General features: G+C 32.7%; 1 protein-coding gene across 7 annotated transcripts in view; it reads left to right on the top strand.

The window, feature by feature from the left end:
• ESRRG (estrogen related receptor gamma) overlaps positions 1-22,734 on the top strand; it is a 604,123-nt gene that overhangs the window by 436,579 nt on the left and 144,810 nt on the right. For all 7 annotated transcript variants that reach the window (XM_074222676.1, XM_074222674.1, XM_074222673.1 and 4 more), the window contains one exon: positions 9,731-9,847. In XM_074222676.1, the coding sequence (XP_074078777.1) occupies positions 9,731-9,847 (117 nt within the window). The remainder of the gene's footprint in view (positions 1-9,730; positions 9,848-22,734) is intronic.

The following is a 22,734-nucleotide window of genomic DNA, read 5'->3' as shown; positions in this document are numbered from 1 at the left end:
TTTTTGTTCTCCTAATTGGCTCATGATATTATCCAACTGCCTATAGTTCATTTATCACTGATAAAAAATAAGATTTTATAAAGACATAAATATTTGCAGTATCCTTTTGTGCAGTAGCAGAACTAAAAGTAAATTAAGTAGAAATTTCTCAATTTAGGTTAAATAAATTGTGGTTTATGAATGTAATATACTATTACTGTGTTTTAAGCAGTGATGAATACAAAGAAAGGAAAAGTTATAAGAAATCATCTAAAAATGAAAAAGTCAAGAAAAAATATACACAATGATTATAAGAATATAATGATAAAAACAACAGTCACAAAATAGTCAAAACTGAATTTTGCAGAATTATAAAGAATAAATGGAACTCCAAAGCAAAGTCCTGAGAAGATGTACCTGTACCTCTGGTAGAGGTAGAATGTCTACAAGTATGTCAAATTCTCTTTTGTGTTTTAGTGGTATTGATAGATTTTGCTGCATTTTTTTCCTCTTCCTCTTTTTTTCCCTCCTAAATTCTTTGTTAAAATGAATGGCATTCTGACCAAAGGTAGAGGAAGGAATGCAATATAAAATCTAGGTGATAACTGAGAAATCTGAACATCATAATGAATTCTTCCAAAAATACTTCCATTGTATTTTTTTTAATTTATTAGGAGGGCAAATAAGTAATCTTTCCTTTCATAATTAATTGCTGTCAGAATGCATATATCCTCTCCATTCATAAGAAATGCATCCAGTTTAACAATCTTTAATGGATGTATCCACAAATCCACCATAGAAAATAATATCATTTGAATACCTGACATTCTTTTTCCAAATCATTGTTGATTTATTCCTCATTTGCTTATGAATATTATTTTTTTTCCTAAAGCATTTCAGCTTTAATAGCCTACAGCATTGATTTGAGAAGATGTGGCAAGTTTAGGCTTTTTCATTTTAGGTTGATTGCTGCCAAGTATAGAAAGAAATATACACAAATTGAGTCTAGATTCTATGAAGCAAAAGGAGTAATTTTAAAGTTGTGAGAAAGGGTGAAAACAGTCAAAGATTTGAGTTCTTCCTGAATGAGATATCCTAGTATAGGAAAAGATCTTGTGTTAAAGTCCTTGGTGGCTGCTATTGCCTGGTAATTCAGAAGATCATTCTTGTTGAGTCATGAGAACCTTGAATCTCTTCTTGATAGTGATTTGGTGTCTTGAGTACTATCATCTGAGCATAATCTGATTGGTTGAATTGAACAGGTCTGTTGTACTGCAGGGTCTCTTTTCTTTAGGTTATGTGCCTTGGCCTTTTCCTCATTGAGGTAATAATCCAGAAACATTGTGACCAATTCACAATCACTTTACAGTCCATATATGCCAGAGAAAGGGCCAATATTCCAACTACAATCCCATCTCTACCTTAGCCTTTGAAACTCTAACTGTAATGGGGTTAAGAATCTTGAAATATAACTCATTCATATTAGCTAAACTATGATACTGTTTCCTCATTGTTCTATCCTCTCCATATTTTGTTCTCTAGTTTGATAGAAATGAGTATGGATTGAGAATTCTTGGATTTCAGACCCAACACTTTTGTTAATTGCTGTATGTCCCTGTGGATGTCCTCAAAGCTCTAGGTACTTCAATTCCCTAATCACTTAAATATAATAGCAATACTTACATAATAACTCACCAAATCATGGCATCATATAACAAAATAGAATTTGAATGAACTTCAGCAACCATCTAGAAAATCATTCATTGAAATAGAGTACTACAACAAATCTATCAAGTGACTAATCAGCCTTTGTTTAAATATCATTGTTTCTAACAGCAACATGGGATGATGATCAACCACGATGGACTTCCTTACTCCATCAATGCAATAATGTGGGACAATTTTAGGGGAAATTCCAAATCTGTCTTCCCCTCAGTAGATTAACTAAGATAAATTTTTCCTAAGAGATCTCAGTTGCTTCTTTGATTGTCATATTGGCTTACACAAGTTTTAGTTCACTAGAACCCCCACATTTTTCACATAAACAATTGTATAATAATGCTTCACTCATCTTGTGCCAATGGAATTGGCATTTTGAACCCAAGTATAAAACCATTTTTTCTCCTTTTTTCTTATTACATTCATATGAGCATTCCAGAATATCAAAATCTTTGGTTCATATGACTTGAACTCATCAAGAGGCAAATATGTGATCCCATTCCTTACTTCTTTGGGTTATCAGCTTCTCAAGTTTCATTTTTCTTCCATTCCTAGCCAGTTTCTTTCCTCCATTTCTGAGATACAAAAGAAATAAGAATTGGGTACCTTTTGAACTTTTCATAATTAGTTATCATTTCATTCATTCTGTTGCAGGAGTCAGGTCATCTTCATTTTTCTGATCTTCCTTTTTTACCTCAAGTATACCTTTTTTATCATCTTTGCTTTCACCCCCCCAATTCATAGTTTGCTCTTTAACACTTTCAATATTTATTCTAGAATAATATGTTACATTTTAGCATTAATTCTGTGATATTTGTCCCCTTGTTTTTTTATCTTTTTTTTAATTTTCACCAATGGATGTCATACTTATAATATCTGTATGACTGAACATATGAAGTGCTCCATTTGTCCTAACTTTTGATTTGTCATTACACTTCTGTGGCTCTGGAAGAGACAATGAGGCCGATGACTTTGTTCAAGTCTACATCATTTAAATCCATGAGCAAGCACAGACATCACCAATCATCCATTATTTTACTACACTGTTATGTTATTGGTGATATTCAGAAATTCAGGATGAGCAATAGCTTGAATTTCATAGACTAGTCAAACTGATCTGTCACTTCCATGTCCTTTTCCTCCCAGCTCATTGTATTTCCCAAGCCATATTCTTGACTCAGCTCAAATGTAATTCTTTTCATTTAATTGCATCATCTCCTAACCTCCCTCACTCCCCATATTCCCATTTTCCTCATACCTATTACATGACCTGAGAAATCTCTTTAAATCTATGATCTTAAGGTTTTGTAGAGTTTCATTGCTAAAAAGTAAAGGTGGACACGAAACTTTTTGAAGGGGAGTTGGTAAAGTTGTTATTTTGACCATAAAAAGATTGTCATCTTCTTGTTGTAGTTTTTAACTTGTTTTTCTGAAGCTCATTTCAAAATAAGATTTCCAAAATATTCTTTGAAATTGCAGTGTCTTTGGAATAATATTACTTCTCATGTTGACTCCATTGCATGTATGTATTCTCTTGCATGTTACTTAAAAAAATAACTTCTATCAATATCTTCTACATTGTCTTACACAGATTTGAGATTGTATTATTATTGCTACTCTTGGTGTTCCTGCTATTATTATTATTATCCTTACTATTATATCCACTCTCAGGGGGGCATGGGTAAAGATCCCAGTACCCAGCTTTTAGAAATATCTTTTTTTTTCTAATGATAATTTTAGAGGCTACCCTTCCAAACAGAAAAGAATGCAATGTCGATCACTTCAGAGAGTTTAAAAAACATATTCCAGAGCATTTAAAACAAATACTTCAGATTATTGCCCATATGTTTTTAATGACCCATAATTGTTCACTCGAGCAAATACCATCATTTGTAAATCACTTAATGTTTGAAAAACAATTGGATAAATCCCACTTGGAGTGCCCCATGGGTCATTTCAAGCTATTTGGCCCTATTAATGAAATTAAAACAATTGGAGAAAATCTACAAATGCTTTCAAATAGGTTTTAAAATTATAATGGCCATATGTATGCAGTATTTGAATTTAGGAGTGATATGAATAGGGATTAAAAATTTGACATGTATTTTTATTTTGAGAAGCCATGTTAATTCACATCATTCATTCCTTTCACTGCCAAACTGTAAAAGTCCATTAAGTGACTGAAAGGAATATACAAATTATCCACTGGCACTTCAGGCAGGAGTTTAACATATACCCTGTTATTCTGTCCGCCAGCTAGCTGCAAGATTCTATTAAGCAGTAAGTGAGAAAATTATATTGCCTGCAAACTAATTGTACAAAAGACTCTGAAATAAGTAATCAGAGTCTGGTCTTTTCTGAAAAGCCGCCAGGAATATTATAAATTGTTCTATCATTCTTGTCAACCAGGTTAAAAAGCCTGAACTAAAACCAGAGCTTCCAGGTTGATCCAGTTCTTTATACAGACTACTTCCTTCCCAAGCTATTTATTGATAAAATTGGGTAAACTCCAGTCTTGTCATTAGTATTTGCCCATTTCAGTCCCTTGTGTCATCAAAGAAATTTATCCCAGAAAACAGTAAGCTATAATCCAAGAAAACCCGCGCCTGAAATTGGCAGCCTATTGTGTGAACAATAACCCACATATCTCTCTGAATAATGACTGTCCGGTGTTAATAACTCAGGTGTCCACATTTGCTACTGGAAATATTTTTGTCTCTTCTCTAGGTTTTAGCACATTCAAGGAAAAAAACAAGTGGACTCCAGAGATCTTGTGATCCAGTGGGTATAATACATTTGAACTGTTACCACAGTAGACATAACAATGTTATACCGGTGCTTGGGACAGCACATTTTTAGTATAATTCACTTTCTTGTTGAATAGGGGGAAAAAAGCTCCAGTGAAGATTTTTCAAGGACAGAATTTCATAAACCTAGATTTCATCCAAAAAACCTATTGGGTAGCTCTTTTTAGCCAACCAGAAATGAATGGAATAATTCAATGTGATAAATAGGGAATTAAAGAGACTTTGTTTTATGTAAGCAAATTAAGATATGTCTGTCATAAATGGTTTCAATTTCCAAATCTGAATCTGCTTCTCATTTCTTCATTGAATTTGTAGACATTTAGTTATTAGTAATTGTGAGAACTTTGTTCGCAACCTATTTCTGACAGTTTTGAGCTATCTGTTCCTAACTTTCCTTATTTATAAAATGTAGACAACACTTGTTTTTTTGTTACTACTTTTTTTAAAAAAAAAAGATTTTATTTATTTTGAGTTTTACAATTTTTCCCCTAATCTTACTTCCCTCCCCCCATCCACCACAGAAGGCAATTTGTCAGTCTTTACATTGTTTACATGGCATACATTGATCAAATTTGAATGTGATGAGAGAGAAATCATATGAGACAACACTTGTAATAATGTCAAAGGGTTGTTTAAAGTTTGAAAGGATGCTGGGCCAGCTAGGTTGTGCAGTGGATGGAGCACCGGCTCATGTTCATCAAAAATATTACAATTGTTAACCTGACTCTTCACCACTGAGGGGTAGGGGGTAAGAAGGGAGAGTGGAAGGAAATCTTGAAACTTAAAAATATACATATGGAGTCGAGGACCTGAGTTCAAATCCAGCCTTAGACATGCAATAATTACCTAGCTGTGTGGCCTTGGGCAAGTCACTTAACCCTATTGCCTTGCAAAAAAAAAGAGGAGGTAATGAATTTAATGATATTTAGGCATTAATTCTTTAGGTCTAACTACAATCTAAGTTTATTCCAGTTTTACTGTAATGATGGTGATTTGCATTGATTACCATTACCTTTATAATATTATATATCCATATTAGTAACTTTATTATATTATCATTTTTATTCATATGCATCATATATTTTATTTTTCCAATTGAATTTTATTTTCTTATTACTTTTTTTAAATTATGTTTTTATTGCCTTCTGTTTTATATAGCATTACAGCTATTCTGTATTCCTCCCCTTTCTAATCTAAAAAGCCATTCCCAAATAAAAACACAAAAGACAAAAATAGAAAATTGGCGGGGGGGATCAATATGTGAATGGTCAACAAGTTCCAAATTGTGTAATATGTAGCATCTCCGATCCTCTCACCTCCATGAAAAAAGGGTATGTTGAGGGTGTCTTCCCATATCTTTTCATTTGAATCATGCTTGATCTTTATAATTTCTGTTTTATTTAACATTAAATATATAACACATTAAAGTTTGCATAATACTTTATGTGCATAATATTATTTTACTCATCCTCACAACAATTCTGTGTTATTATCCCTATTTTATAGCTACAATAATGGGCCTGAGAGAAAAAATGTCTGAGGCAAGATTTGAACTCAGTTCTTCTTGACTCTTATGTCCAATACCATATCATTAACTTGTTCACTGCTGATATTTAAAACTCATTTATTTAGTGCTTTTACATTTAGATGTCCTTCTGTTGATTCATAATTGTGTGACCCTGGGTTATGAGCTCTCTGGCTGGTTCTATCAAGTTGAAAGACTTAAGATATTCTTATGGTTGTATACACTGCTGTGCATCGACTGCTTTAGTAAAGAATTTAATCAGAGAGTGAAGAAGCTTATCCTTAGAAATTGTCCATTAGGTGATATCTCATTTAGCAATCTGAAACAAATCAAAATACTGAATGACCTCTTCTCCTCTTGTAGAATGTTACTAAGAATAACAGTTTTTCAATTGTTTATAAATAAATATTGATTTAACTGTTACTATTGTGTTAATTTCTTTTTTTCAAAAATTGATTTTATTTTTCCAAATACATGTTATGAAAGTGTTTTCAACATTCATCCATATGCATATGATATTTTTAAGTTACACAATTTCCTTCTACCCTCCCTTCCCCCCCAGCAATGAACAGTCATATGTATTTTGATAAACGTGATCTTTACAATTTCCTTATATTTATTTTTAATTTTTTGGTTTGTCTTTGTACTTTCCCCTTACTTTGAGGCAGTCACTGTATAGGTTGTTTTCTTTGCCCTGCTTACTTTACTATGTATCAATTCATGTAGATCTTTCCATGCTTTTCTATATTCTTCATACACATCCTTTCTCACAGCAAAGTAATATTCTATTACCCCCAAAGACCAAGGTTTATTTTGCTTCCCAACTCAAGAAATGTGTTACTGATTTTTGATTTTATTTTTTCTTAATTTCCCTTTATTTCTCTTAGTCATTTATTTTTGCCTTTGTATTGACTTTATATCTTTTTAGTTTTTAAATTTTTTTTATTTTTTTAAGGCAATGAGTTTAAGTGGCTTGCCCAAGGTCACACAGCTAAGGGTTTATTAAATGTATGAGACCGAATTTGAACTCAGGTCCTCCTAACTCCAGAGTCCACTGTGCTACCTAGTTACCCCCTTTTGTATTGACTTTAGATTTATGTTCAAGTTTTTTTTTTTTTTTTTTTAGTTACTATGGGCTCTAGTCTTCCCTTCACTAACTCTATCTTTGATGGATAAGTTTTTCATTCTGTGAAATAATAAATACTTGTTTTAAGATGCTGGTGTTATTATGTTCACTTCAAGGAAATTGGGTTAAGATTCATGACCCTTAAGTGTTTAGCTATATCGAGTCTGAGATAAGTATGGAATGGACAGTTAGAACTATCCAACATTCATTAAAAAAATCTGTAACCCTGGAGTTTGGTCATGAAGAAGAAACAATATTTCCATGCTTATTCATTCTGACTTTTCAGATAACCCTTTAAAGGAAAATTCTCTGTTTTAATGATTCGGTTGAAAACTAGATTATCAGTGACACAAATTACATTTTGTACCCCATACATCATTTTTCCTTTCCAATAGTGTATAGCTTGTGTGATTTGTGTGCAGTTAGGTGGTAGTCTAGTGGGTAGAGCACCAGGTTTGGAATCAGGAAGACTCATTTTCAAGAGTTCAAATCAAGTTTCTGGCACTTACTGACCATGTGACCCTGAGCAAGTCACTTAACATCATTGATCTGTAAAATGAGCCGGAGAAGAAAAAGGCAAATCTTGCCAGTATCTGTGCCAAGAAAATCCTGAACTTCCCCTCCCCCCAACTCTGATGTAGAGGAAAAGACATGTGTAGTGAATGAAAATAGGAAGAGAAACTTTCTTTCCATTTGATTTGTTCTTCCAAGAAAACCCCTATCATTATCCTCCTGGTTTAAAACTTGCTGATTTTGTTTATTACATTGGTTGTTATTAGTATCATTTTTTAAAAAAAATCCACTATTATGTTGAAAGCTGTTTGGTTTTATTATTAAAATGCTTTGAGTTAGAGTGCTAATTTAGTAAGAGATTTTTTTGATGGGTTTATCTCAGGTTATATTGTTCAGACCTCTTTATCATGAATACTTAACCAATTTTCAATAGGTATAAGTGGTTTAAGTATTACTTCCTGTTGAATTAGTAGCTGCTGAGCATTTTGAGTCTTTGTGCAGGCCTGCAATCCGCTAATGTGATATTTAATGAGGAGACATCAGTCTGGAGAAAGGTAGTCAATATAAATCAGTGTTTACAAAGTGTGATTAACTCTGAAATATTTCATCAATGCTGTGGTCCCAGGCAGACTCTATGCTAATTACTCGAATCTGCGCATGTTTCAGGGGACTTTGACGGACCCTGAGTGCTGCAAACACGGAGCAGCAAAATTGCAATTATGCTCGGACTGTCTCTGATGACAATTTATGCATTTGGTGTGATGACCTCCTCCTTCCCAAGAGGACAATAAACAGAATGCATTTTCATTAAGATACTAATGTACTTAATAACAGGGGGAAAGGGTTAGGGAAAAAGAAGAGACCTTTAAAGCTGTATGTGACAGAGCTGATAGGGAGAGATGCTTTATTTTCAAGGCAGTTTCTATACAAAAACTGTAGACAGCCCCAAACTGTCCCATTGAATACCATTCTTGTTAATTGAATGCATTTCTGTTCAACAACAATTGAACAAATATTTATTGAGTGCCTGCTGTATTCAGAGTTCTATGCTAGCCTCGGAAAAGGTAATTTATATGAGTAACAACAACAAAAATGTATTGATTTCCTTGCTTTGGGCAGAATAGCAAAGGGTGAAAAAAAATTTCCCAAGACTAGTCCCTTCCCCCAAGAAGGTTCCATGGAAGTGGGCGGAGTCAGGGGGGACAGGGCATCAAGCTATAGAACACACTATCAATAAATCTATTAGAATTAAGAAAACAAGTACTATTTAAGACTTGAGTGAAAAGGCTTTTAATGTTCACTACACAGATAAATCATCTAATGTTAAAGTCTTCATATAGAACCATATATTAAACTTAAATAGATAACAATAAATAAAATAAATCCACGTGTAAGAAAGTATCTCTTCTTAACCTCTTGTTCTTATGCCTAGAATTTTTAGGAATTAGGGAGTTTTGTCAAAATCTATAGTATGAATTTGGAAAAGGTACACCACAAGACATCTACAAGTTTTTCCTTATGAAAAAACATCATTGTGTCTCTTTAAGAATCCTGGTAATTCCCAAATATCCTTGTTTATTATGTTTTTAAAAGCCTTTAATAATTTCACCAGCATTATTAGAATTATTTATCTATTTTAATGGCCAGAAATATACAAAACAATAATGATTTAATAGGAATATATATACAATTAATCTTGTAAATTCTTGGCTTCATGATTTGAGAAGGAGTAGGGACTAAGGAAACATTGCATAGTTGTGGTAAAAATGTTAATTTTAAGTAGATATCATCAAACTTCCATTTTTAAAGTTTCATCTCCTATCTTCTCCATCCTACATTTTATTTCCAATTTCTGATCCAATATGAATCTAAAACTCCCCCATGTCATTTATTTCTTTTATCCTGTTATGCCATTTCATGAATTTTTTGTGATTTTAGGGTTGACTTTGTTTCCATATGCTTTTTCTGTTGGTTTTGTTTTGTTTGGGGCTTCCTCTGGCATATTGGTGTTTTTACCCACAAAATTTTGACTCATAACTTTTCTTCTATCACTTTGAACAGGTAATATAGAATATAGCTGCCCGGCCACAAATGAATGTGAAATCACAAAGCGCAGACGCAAATCCTGCCAGGCCTGCCGTTTCATGAAGTGTCTAAAAGTTGGCATGCTGAAGGAAGGTAAGACTTTTCTCTTTCAACAGCTACACATTTTTTTTTTCTCAAAAGGATAAGTATGGCATGGTTAACAGCATCACAGTTTTCATGAAAAGCAGAAGAAACCACACAATGGTAAGTATAAATTCTATAGTGGGAAAAATAAATAAAAGCTACTCCTTTCCTTTTGAATATTATGGAAGTACATACTGAAGTGTTTTACCTCTCAAGGAAGAAGCCAAATTGGATACTTGGGATGGTCCACTGAAACCACCAGGTATGCTTTATTGATGCTGATCATTTTTAAAAATATATAATTTCCAGCAGGTAAAAGGTTAAATTCAGAAAAGAAGCTATTTTTGCACAAGTGGCAATGTCTTCAAGTCTTCCTTTATTCCTTTGTGTTGATTTGTATGAAAATGCATATTTTGATCTTGATTTTCCATTGCTGTTGGTCAATTCCCTCCCTACCCCCAATATTCTTCGAATTGATTTCTGATTAAAAGGAGCTTTCGAAAAAGCTTAATGATCTGGAAAAATCTTCATCTTCCTTCTATTCTCATGCTCTCAAATTCCCCCCTTGTAACTTTTTTGGAAACACAAAGTCTTTAATCTGTGATAAATCAAGGAAAGAATCTTTTTTTAAAAATAAAATGAAGCTGTCTCATCTGAGGTAATAGAGAAATTCTTCTTGAAGTCCTGATGTAACTTGATTATCATCTATGTGTCTGGGTGCTATTTTAAATGCATTTGATACATTACATTTCAAGTGTACTGTGGTCATCAGTATATTATAAATAAAAAATAAAATCATCCCAGATTATTTATTTCCTGGAGAAAAGTTTTAAATAATTAAATTTACCAGTTTCACTAAGGCCAAGGATAAAACCCTATTAATACAAACAGATAGGAAAATTAGATACATATCATACTTAGATAAATAGTTACTACCTTGCTTTCCTTATAGGAATCAATCTTCTTCCTTGGATTTGTTCTGGGATTTTGCTGACTTTAATACTACCAGAATTTTCTCAGTTACTAATTAAAATTTTAGGTTGTCCCCTAAAAATATAAACTGAAAAACAAAAGTTCATTTTGTCTTTGAAGGAAATTTAACAATTTTTATTATATTACTGTTTGGGAGCCAGAAGGAGAAGGGAGATATACCTAACCTGATTTGAAATTCCATTAATTTAAAGAACACCCAATGCGGAAACATTTTTCTAATGGAGGGGAGCAGTTGCAGCTTCCTGTTAGAAAGTTACTGTGGCTTCTAAGTGGTTAAGTGACTTGTCCATGGTAATAAAATTAATACTGCCAGAGTTTGAGGGTAAATCTTCCATTAAGACTAGCAGATTCTATGATCACAAAATCCAAAGTCTAATAATTTTTATTTTAATTCTAATGTTTATTCTAGATTATTAATCAAGATCATGTAGCCAGGAGAGAATAGATCTTGTCTTATTTTAGCAACCTGGGTTCAAGTCCAAGCATTGCAATATTCTGACTGCAGTCCTAGCAAGTCACTAAGCTTCTCAATATATCACCAACTATCTAAGTTGTATTAGCTGCAGATTAGTTACTATTCTGTATAAGAAAAGGGATTTTCTAATTCCAGGTGTGTAAAATAATTTCTTACAGTAAGTAACCTTCATATAAGAAACCAAAGTTCAAGTTGTCCTGGGTTATTCAAATAAAATGTCTTCATTTTTATTTTTAGTTTCCCCTCACTATGTCAAATTCAGTTCATGAAACTATTAAATAGGAACAAAATGTACTTTTTAATTTTAATTTTCACTTTCTTTTCTATAACTATTAATCCTCTTGCCACTTTCTGCCTTCTGCCTTTTCCAAAAACAAACCAATCACCAAGGCAAAAATTCTCCATCCACCTTCATCCTCACCCCATAGTCACAACATAATTTTGATACCCATAAACATGACTCCTTTCACTAATAGGAAAAGGCATTCACTTTATCAGCATCAGAATTAAGAAGAGAAAAGGAATTGAACTCTTTTTAAGAGACTTGATAGCTAAGCTTAATATTTTAGGATGCTGACTTTTGTCGAACTGAAATCCTTCTTAGTAAAAAGTCATCTTAAATGCTGGAACTTTATGCTTATAGAAGTCTAATTCTTCAGTTTCAAACTTAATCCACCAAGATTCCCCTTGAGAGATGACATTCTCTCTTTGAGTCATGAGAATGCCAGAATAGCACCATTTCTTGCAAGTTAGCTTTTTTGTTCATTTGTTTGGGGTTATTCCACAGAAAGGTTTTGCATTGTCAGTCTTTGACAATGAAACCTCCTATATCATCAAACTACCTGTTGCACAAAATGTGCTATCTTCTATTTTTCTCTTAGTATGGTTTTCTCTGAAAACAGAAATAGGGATAAAGCTTGTCTACATTTTCAGAAAATTAGATATTGTATTTTTAGAGGATTTTTTTGTGATAATTTTTCAAATTTTTCTTAAATTGGGAAGGAAAATATTATAACCAGCAAATAAATTATACCAAACCAGTAAAAGCTTATTTTTTAAACATGCCCATTTTTTTATATAGGCAGCATCTAAATTTATTGAACTGAAAGGATGTTAACAAATTTCTGGTATTTTCAGTACTATAGAAGAACAATTTTAGGGAACAATGCTATTTCCAATTATATTCAATTTTCTGTGTGTGTTTGTGTGTGTGTGTGTGTGTGTGTGTGTGTGTGTGTGTGTAAGTATGTGAACAATACCAAATTATTTGCTTCCTGTGTCTTTTTTTCTTTTCTGATATTAAAGAAATAATAAATAAATAGAAAATTATTTTTCCACTTAAAAAATCTCTTCCCCCTTTGGCATGTTGTAACATTGTTTCCTTAACTTCTGAAAGCTTGATAAGAGTGAAGAGTGATTGAAGTTTTGAGCAGTTTTGCTTAAAGTGTTTGCTTAAAGCAAATAGAAGTGTTTAATTCATATCGCTTTAATTTCTTTATCAAATCTTGAGTGGGTCTGTTTTTTTTAAAAAGGTAATTAATTGACACTTCTATTATAATAAAGGAATTTATATCCTTTAAATTTTGCCTCCATTTAAATGGTAAAATTTCCATTGTAGAGTATGAATGATTTCATTGAAAATATTTTGATTCCTGTGCTTTTTTAAAATACAAAAAATGTCAGAGAAATATTATATTACATGCTGTATTGAATTTGGCCATCTCCTTGACACTAAAGTTGCCTTTGGTGTCTGGAGAGTGTGATACTGTCTTAAATATATGTTTATGGATGGAGAGGGATTTCATTCCCATGCAGTATGTCAGAGATCATGATGCAGTAAATCTATTCAAATGTAAACCTGTTCAATTCAATTACCAGTACATAATAAAATTTGCTGCTACAACCCCCACGTTGACCACAGTGCTTCATACAGGCTGATGGCACAGTAGGCCTAGAAATTGATGGAATGGAATCATCCCTAGACCCAAAATACTATCAGATTTAATTAGCATTAATAGTAATATTTTCTTTCATAACTTTTATTCAACTCTGCTTAGAAACTGTAGGTGAAATAATGTCCAATGTAAAAAAATAGTATTTATTTTAAAATTTCCCTTTTTTATTTTGAAATTAATATCAACGGATGTTTCAACAAGTAAAGAATACAAAGAGAAGTCCCTGTAAAAATTTGAACTTCTGATAAATAGTATTTTAGTGCATTAAATTTGCTACAGTAGCTTAACAAAAATGTCCTGTTTTGGTCCTTTTAAAACTTCTTGCTTTCTTTTTGACTTTTTGAAATACTTAATTGATACTTTATTCTTTATTTTCTTTCTATTTGTATCAGTTTCTTTCCTTGAAAAATTGACTCTCCCATAGAATGCTTCCCAAATATTGCCTGAGAAGTAATAAACTACAGTGTTTGAAAAAGATCTGTAGATATAGCTGATGTGATGATTTGTCTTCCTTGACTATACTTATTGGTGGTATGTCATAAAACTTTAATTTATTCTTATAAGTGAAAGTAAAGAAAAATAAATAAAAAGTAAAATTTTATATTTAAAATAGCAAAATAGTTTTGTTTGAGTCTTCCCCCTGCCCCCTCCCCCCGATTTTATAAAGTATATTTAGGTGACATATGTAGGGAGGGGAAGATTTGTATGCTTGAGAATTCAGTTGTGATTTGTGACAGTTTTTTGTTACTAAACCATTTCTTCTATTGTTCAAATTATTTCAGAATATTTTTTATTACTTTGTAGATTTGAAGTTAAAATAAATTCTTAACAGATACATACTAAAGGTAGAATAGGAGCAAATGGGTATAAAAGATATCCAAATATTGCTCTTTAGGAACAAAATTAAATAAGAGCTTCAGTGGAAAAGATTTTTTCCCTTCTGTCTCACTGGATGTCAACAACAAACTGGTGATCTTTACAAATAATGATAAGATTCTCTGTGTCTTTGAAGGCCTGTCTGTTACAACGTATCTGGTGTCACCATTCCTGTTCATATGTTCCAGGTATTGAAGTAAAATTCAAAGTTTTATCAGTTAGCCAATATATCTGGCCTGGATTTATTTTAATTTGTTTTTAATATTTAAATGGTGGTATCAGTATTTAATTTCCCTGTCAGAAGTAATAAGGAGATTTCTTAAAAGCAAGAAATAATGCTTTATTTTCTCCTTAAAAAGAATTTTGAAAGGTCCTTTAGTAAATTGTTACTTTATCATTAGTGTGCTTATCTTTGGCAGCTGAGCCTTTTCTTTGACTCCTGCAGGTGGAGCAACAGAATCACCTGCCATGTACCAGAGTTGTATTTTTAACTTAGGCCTCTCTTCCTATGAGAAAGTGAAGGTAGAGCAAATTTAATATGAATTTACAAGTCTGAAATACTAATCTTGTACTACACATTCATACACACCCCACCCAAACCCCAAATAGATTGATTTGCTAGACCGAGCTAAATCCATCAGAAAATTCTTTTCAGTCTATGGCAATGTAATATGGAAATCTTACTTTTAATGTTTCTTAAAACTATCTCTCTGGCTTAGTATACACTGATGTGCCTCTTCCAGAATTCACCAGTGTTCTGTTCTCTATACATTGACTTTGTGGCAGCAGAGAAGGAGACTCTTCAGTTTAAAAAGTCAAAGATATAGATTGTTTCAAGAAAATGTTCATCTGAGATTGCTGCCATATATGCATGTACAGATCTATCCATTTAGTCATCTCTCAGAACTTTTAATGGATACAGACAATTAAGTGATTGTGATATGATTATAATGCATCACAACCACATATCTATCAAAAGAAATTTTAAAATACCAGATGTTGAATGGAGAAGATATAAAATATTCCACTTGCTATTTTTTTAAGTTGAGAAAATAAAAAAAAGAAAAATAAGTAATCTCAAAAAGTTTTTTCTAACTTAAATACTAAAAAGCTACAAAAGCTGGGTTGGTGATCATTTGAGAAGCTTGTTGTACAAAGGATTTCTATATAGATAATAGTTACAATAGATATTTTTAATAATAATAGCAAGTCACATTTATATAGCCATTTTTAAGGTTTACCAAGTACACTATAAGATCTCATTCTATTCTGCAACTTTGTGAAGTTGTGATAATAGAGGTCAATATGTCCTTGACTGTTGTTGGGTCATTTTTATGCAATATTCACAGAGAGAAATGAGCTTTCTTCCAATATTCTTATTCTAGAATAGCACTATTTTTCATTATTATATTTTTATTAAGTATCAATGCATATTTGTACATGTGTTGTCTCTCCCTTGTTATGTAGTCAACTTTGTGAGTGTCATAGAAATGATTGCTTAGTTACTCTTTTAAAAATCTGTCCTCACACCTTGAACATACTTAATAGTAGATAGTCATTATTTGAATTATGTGAGCAATAATTACATTTCTGCCCCTTTCCTTTAAAAATATTTAGAAGCCTTGTCCCATATCCTGAATTGTTTCATTCTTTATGAATTACCAACTTAACATCCACAAGAATTCTCTACCCTGTACATCTGAATTATTTGAGGCCCTTCCTCTGACACACACTCATGAACCTATGTAAATCACTTAATTTCTTATTGTCACAGGCAACTTTAAGCCTATTAAATTCCTGAGAATTTACTGGTCTGAACTGATGGAAGATGTTTCTTTTTTATTTTAATTTTTTTTAGGTTTTTTTTTTTCCAAGGCAAATGGGGTTAAGTGGCTTGCCCAAGGCCACACAACTAGGTAATCTTTAAGTGTCTGAGACCGGATTTGAACCCAGGTACTCCTGACTCCAGGGCCGGTGCTTTATCCACTACACCACCTAGCCGCCCCTATTTTAATTTTTTAAAATTTATTTAAGGTAATGGTGTTAAGTGACTTGCCCAAGCCACAGTTAGGCAATTATTAAGTGTATGAGACTAGATAGGAACTCACATCCTCCTGACTCCAGGGCCGGTGTTCTATTCACTATGCCACCTAGCTACCCCTGAAAACATAAACTCTTAATTTAAAAAAGATGACTAATATGTAATATAGAGATGTAATATGAGTTGCCTAAAATCACAGAGGGAGCAGTTGATACACTCTAGATTTGAATCTAGCTGTGCTGACTTCAAATTGGAAAGTTTTTCTTTTGTGAGTTTTTTGGGGTTTTTTTTTTTTTTTTAGGTTTTTGCAAGGCAATGGGGTTAAGTGCCTTGCCCAAGACTACACAGCTAGGTAATCATAAGTGTCTGAGGCCAGATTTGAACTCAAGTACTCCTGACTCCATGGCAGGTGCTCTATCCACTGTACCACCTAGCTGCCCAACAGTTTTTCTCTTAAACCATTTAATAGTGGAAAGAGTTCATATTGGTCACCTGCAGAACTAGATTCTATTACCTCATTCTACTATTTTTTGTGGTTTTATATGTCTTTTAAATTTTTGCACCTTGATTTCCTTATCTATCAAATAGTTGACCTAGATATTCTCTAAGATCTAAAGATAAGTTCTATCTCTATCTAGTATTTTGTTAATAATAAACATTTATTCTGTCTTTCTTAATATTTGAACCTTTAGGAAATTCTTTTTTCTGTGAAGCATCAGTAAAGAGATAGAAATAGGTTTATTTAATTTATAATTATTTCCCTTGGAGACAAAAAGGAAACAACCCAAAACCTACAAACTTAACAGCTACCTCACAATTATTTATTATTATTGATAAAATTCCACATTGCATTTAATCTGAAGAAAATAAATCTTTTAAATTTGTATACACTACAAATTTTTTTCTACTTTTTTTCTGTTAAAAGAATGTTAATTACAATTCAGTTTTTTCAACTCCCACTTATCTTCCTCAAATATCTAAGTGCATTTATTTCAAGATATCATTGAAAATTGTCATGCTTATTTCACACTCATCTAACAAATTTTATTATTGTCACACCAGTCATAATGTTTATTCTTATTTGTATAATGCAGCCCTGTTTTATGAATTAGTTTCTTCTAAGGGCTCATTCTAGAAAGTGTTTATTTGGAGTGTAACTTTTTTTAATAGGAAATGAGGTCTGGTTCTTGTGCCATCTGAGGAAAACCTATCTAGTCCATATGTTGCTAATGCTTCACTATTTATCATCCATACCAAGGTTTCTATGGGAAAGTCTATTCTGAGATCCAGCGTAGGAGCCAGGAATACCTGCTGTATTATTAGAATGAGATCTTTCTCCATATTTAGTTCTCAGGCATTGAGTTCTGGGGTCTTCTTTAGCTCTATTTTCGCAATGATGATAATTTACCTAACCAGGAATAGAATAGGATAAGTTACAGACAAGGGAATGGGAAATATTTAGTTAAAGATGGTATTAAGGAGATCCTGAATATTTATTAGAGCAGAAATCTTCAGGACAGACACTATTTACCTTTCTTCAAACCCTTAGGGCTTACCAAAGTTCCTGCCTCATAGTAAACACTTAATAAATGTTTGTTGCCTGACTCTAAGGAATAGAATATTGATCAGGTGAGTCAAATACTTGTAACCACTGGGCATATACCTTTTAAACTCTAGGTTTCAGTTTCTGTAATATAAAATTTGACTTATAAGCACAAAAAAACTTTTTCAGGTCTAAATCTATGATCATATGTTCCTATAATAAAAGACATCTAGCTGGTAGTTTTTAGAAAATGGACCTAGAGTCAGGAAGACCCACTAAGCTTTTGCACCTACTAGCTGTATAAATGGGAAATTTGTCTTCTTTTGTCTACCTCAATTTGCTCATTCATAAAAAAGGAATAGCATCTGCATGTTAGAGTTGTTTTGAGGATAAAATGAGATAGTATCCTAAAGTGCTTTGCAAACATTAAAAGTGCTTTATAAATGTTAGCTACAACACTATAATTTGCTAGAATAGAGCTTCATGATAAAGAATGGATTTTTTTTGAATAGCAGTTATTAGTGGAGAGGGCACAAGTGGCATCATAATGGGCAATATTGAAAATCAATAGTAGATACTCCTGAGAAATCATAGAATTGTATTATCCCAATTGGGTGAATTGTGGGATATAAAGCTGAGGAAATTTGCTACTGGAGAGGGAAGAATCCTTTCAGCAATCAGGTATTTTAAATGCTATGATAATAGAACTTGGCTGTTTCACAACAGAGCCATAGACATGTTGGAAGAGGAGTCAGAAGGGGTTTAGACTTCATGGTAGGCAATGTCATTATTTAATTGGGGATTCCAAAGACATGTTGGTATTCCCATTTCCATGGTAACTTGGTTGTACTGGGGTTGTGAGGATACCTGTCTTATTCCTCTATATCTATTCCAGGGCTAGAGACTTTTTAAAATTTATTTTTATTTTTTTTCATCCATATGCACATCTATATTTTTATGCTACAAAATTCCCTTCCACTTTTCCTTCCCCTCAGTGGCGAACAGTCAGGTTAGCAATGTATATACATATTTTTGACAAATATGTTTACAGATTAGTCATTTTTGGAATGGTTAATTAGGATTATGGGAAAGAAATACATAAGAGTAGATTTTTATAAAATGTTCATCAGATTCTGAAAGGTTGTTTTTTTTTTTTGATTGTTTGTTTTGTTTTTCTTCCTCTGGATGGGGACCCAGGGTTAGAGACTTGATAGTGTACTTACTTCTGTGTGTGTGTGTGTGTGTGTGTGTGTGTGTGTATTCAATTAATATAACAGAGCTTTTTTTTCATCTCTGAATTTTAGGAGTAATTATATTCTTTTTGTTTGTTCATTTTTTATTCTCACATAATTCCCTCAATAGTTTGCCTACTTTTGTGGCCAGTTAACAGTATTCTATGACTAAAGAATGCTTTCCTTTCAACAGTTTTTTGTCCCTTTAAGATTTCTGGAATAGATGGTGTCAGAAGCCCTGGGAATCCTCTGAATTTGCCTTGACAGCCTGGAGCTAATCTCTGTTTTCCTCTATCCTATGCCTCCTTTCTCTTCCTGCATTTTTTAAAAAATTAAGTTGCAAAAAGTGAGAATTGGGGTGAAATTATCTAAGGAAATATGTTTGTTCAAACTACTTTTTAATGAACCTTGGATATTATCTAATTAACTGATTTTTGAACGCTTACATTTTGAAGGGGGAAAAATGAGCCTACTTCGAATATTTCTTCATCAAATACTTTATGGAAATCTGTAAGACATTGACAAGGTACATTTCTTTTCATGTCCAATATTATTTGGTTTCAAAGTAGAAAACAGAAATTATTGTGAGGGAAGTTTAGGTTCTTACTTTCAAAAAGCAGAACAAAGAAAAGGGGAAAAGCTTTAATGGTATTCAAAGGAAATATTTCTTTGCTGCATGACAGTTAATAGAGCCGCTTTGACCTTAGTGGTATTTCTTGTGCTCTCTATTGTAATGTTATCCTTAAGAATCTCCTTCATTAATGCAGAGTATTTAACAAAGCTCCCGTGTTGTAATATCAAGTGATAATACAGAGCATTTTCTATTAGAGGCTCTTTGTAGCAATATGCCATCTATGAGGGTGGGCATTTTAATATATCATAAAAAAGTTTTGATTCCAATACAATGCTTGCATTACTTGGTAGTAATTTATGTAGGTTGCAGTTCTCAAACAACCAAAAATGGAACTTTTCTTATTATAATGAAGAGGATATTCTTAAGAGCTGGATAATAAAAGTTTTTTTTTCTTATTTAAAAAGCACATTGATTTTTAATAGCTTGTATTTCATATAATAGCTTTTGATTTCTAATATATTCTTCTTTGCCATACCCAGTCAGTCATTTCTTGTCACAAAATTTTAACAGACAAGAAATATTAAAAAGCAATTCATAAAAGCTAATCAATACATTAACTGAGTTTAAAAGCTTATCTATTGTTTCACAACTATAATCTACTACCTCTGCAATAAAGATAGAAAAAAGTGTATTTTCTCTGGCATCAAGCTTGGTCAATATATTTTCACACTGCTTATTTTTCTTCTTATGTTCTCTCAGCTTACATTGTTATATTGTTTTCCCATCTCTGTTTATTTCACTCTGCATCAGTTCATTGAAGGTCTTTCTTGATTCTCTGAATTCCTTTATTTGTATCTTTTGGCAATAGTAAGAGTCTATACTGATTTATGAATATCAATTTCTTTTGCTTTTCCCCGTTGATAAGTTCTTTGTCTTTAATGAACACTGCATTTTAGCACCCGTCTGCCCCAGAAAGTTGTAGATGGTCTACTTTTTAAGGGACATGTAACTTTTTCTGGGCATTTCTAAGATCAGCTCATTCAGGGCTGTTTAGTTCTTTATCTTTTGAAGGTATTGCATAAACTGATACACTCTTATTTTCTATTGATTGAGCAGCAGCATCAGATCATCAGAATAGAATACATGGGCATACTGAGGCACTAGCTCTCGAGGTACTAGAGAATAGGCTTTGTTGATCTTTAGTTTTCCTTTCTTGATGGAAGTGGATTTCATCTTAATTCTTGTGACTTATTTTGCCCTACCTTCCTTTTGAAGACATTGCCATAATACAAAAGTAATTATAATAGTTGTATCAGATGACCTCAAAGAACTCTTCTCAGTACAAATATCTACATTCCCCATAACTCAGGAGGTGTGACTCTAAGATACATCTATTTATAGACTATGAGAGATATCCTCTGTATCAGAAGGGGTGGATCACACGGAAGACCTGATTTGTTCCGCTTTTCATTTCAGAATTCGAAGTAAACCAGAAACTAAGGAAAAGGAGTTTTTAAATAGAAACAGAAAATTGTTGTCCTAGAATCTCATTTGGAAGAGACTCAGAAGTCACATAGTCAAACTTAGAAGCAAAAACCTACTCTATAGTTTCTTCAAAAGGGCAATTCATTTTCAATAATGCAGAACCTACTAAATAACTCATCTGTGGACTCTTGTTTTTTCTCATAATTTTTGAAAGTTCACCTTGAAAGATTACTATCACTCAGTCATCATATCCACAAGTTCTTTGAATACTTTGGAATAATTCATCACCTCAATTAGTTAATCAAAAAGCATTTAAAAAGTATTTATTTAAACACTATATGTTTCTTCCTTAAGAATATGATTTCTCTATCATCACATTCAATTTAAATCAATACATACTATGGGAATGATGTAAAGACTAACAAACTGCCTTCTGTGGGGGGTGAGGGAGGGAAGCAAGATTGGGAAAAAATTGTCAAACTCAAAATAAATAAAATCTTTCTAAAATTTAAAAAAAATTTAATCTGATCTTGGGCATACAAATACAAAGAATAAAAAAATTGTTTTCTCAAGGAGCTTATATCTGAGATGGGGAATAGCATGCACATGTGTTTAGTTACTTACCTATCTAATAACAAAAATAGGAAATGCTTTTACAATGTTTACTATTTCCTAGGCATTTTTCTAAATGCTTTATAATTATAATCTATTTCATCCTCTCATCAATGCTGGAAGTTTTGTGCTGTTTCTATCCCCATTTTATATATGAAGAAACTGAGGCAAACAGATTAAGTGACTTATTTAGGATCACTCAGCTAGTCATTTGAACTCTGGTCTTCCTGCCTCTAGGTCATTAGTACTATATCCACTAATCCTAGTAGCCCCCCCCCCCCATCTGTGTAACTTCTCTCTCAATATTTGTGTCTCTCTTTCTCTCTCAACTTCTCATTCATTATTAAAGAATATAATTTATACATTAATTAACATAGGAAAGCTCTAACTTTGAGGGGGGGATCTGAAATTATTGTGTGTAGAAGGTAATGCTTGAGAAACAGCAGGGATTTTCTGAGGTATATATGGAAAGGGCATACATACCAAACAATGGGAAAAACAGAGATGGGGCTGGAATGTTGCATATGAATAAAGAAGGCCAGTTTATCTGGATTTTGTAGTATGGGAAAGGGAATAATGGTTGGGGGGAGGGATAATAGATTGTGAAAAGTTTTTAAAGCTAAACAGCAGAGTTTCTACTTGATCCTTCAGAAAGTAAGAGTTTATTGATATGGAGTAATATAGTAATGTAGTCTACTATATAGTGACTATTACTATATAGTAGTATAGTGATGTTATCTGTATTTAGGATAAATAAGTTTTGGTGGAGGATAGAGCTTGGACAGAGAGTTGAAGGAGAGAGACCACTTAGGAAGATGTCTTAATAATCTAAGTCACAGGTGATGAAGGCCTGTACAAAAGTGATAATATAAAAAGGTTGTATTTATGACATATTGGAAAAGGTGAAATGGCACTATTTGATAACAGAGAATCTGAGGGCAGAGGGAGAGTGAAGATATGGTTCCATGCTCACAGACCTGGAACTGAGATGATAAAGAGAACAGAGTAGAAAAATGGTCATTTTTGCCCCAGAATTAGGGACATGTGGGTGAAAGGTGGGATTTGATTTTTAAAGTTGTTTTTTGAAGTTTGAGATGTCTCTTGTTTTAT

This window comes from Macrotis lagotis, chromosome 2 (assembly GCF_037893015.1).
Source record: "Macrotis lagotis isolate mMagLag1 chromosome 2, bilby.v1.9.chrom.fasta, whole genome shotgun sequence".
NCBI lineage: Eukaryota > Metazoa > Chordata > Mammalia > Peramelemorphia > Peramelidae > Macrotis > Macrotis lagotis.
The sequence above is the reverse complement of the archived record's forward strand: the minus strand, read 5'-3'. Positions and strand labels throughout refer to the sequence as shown.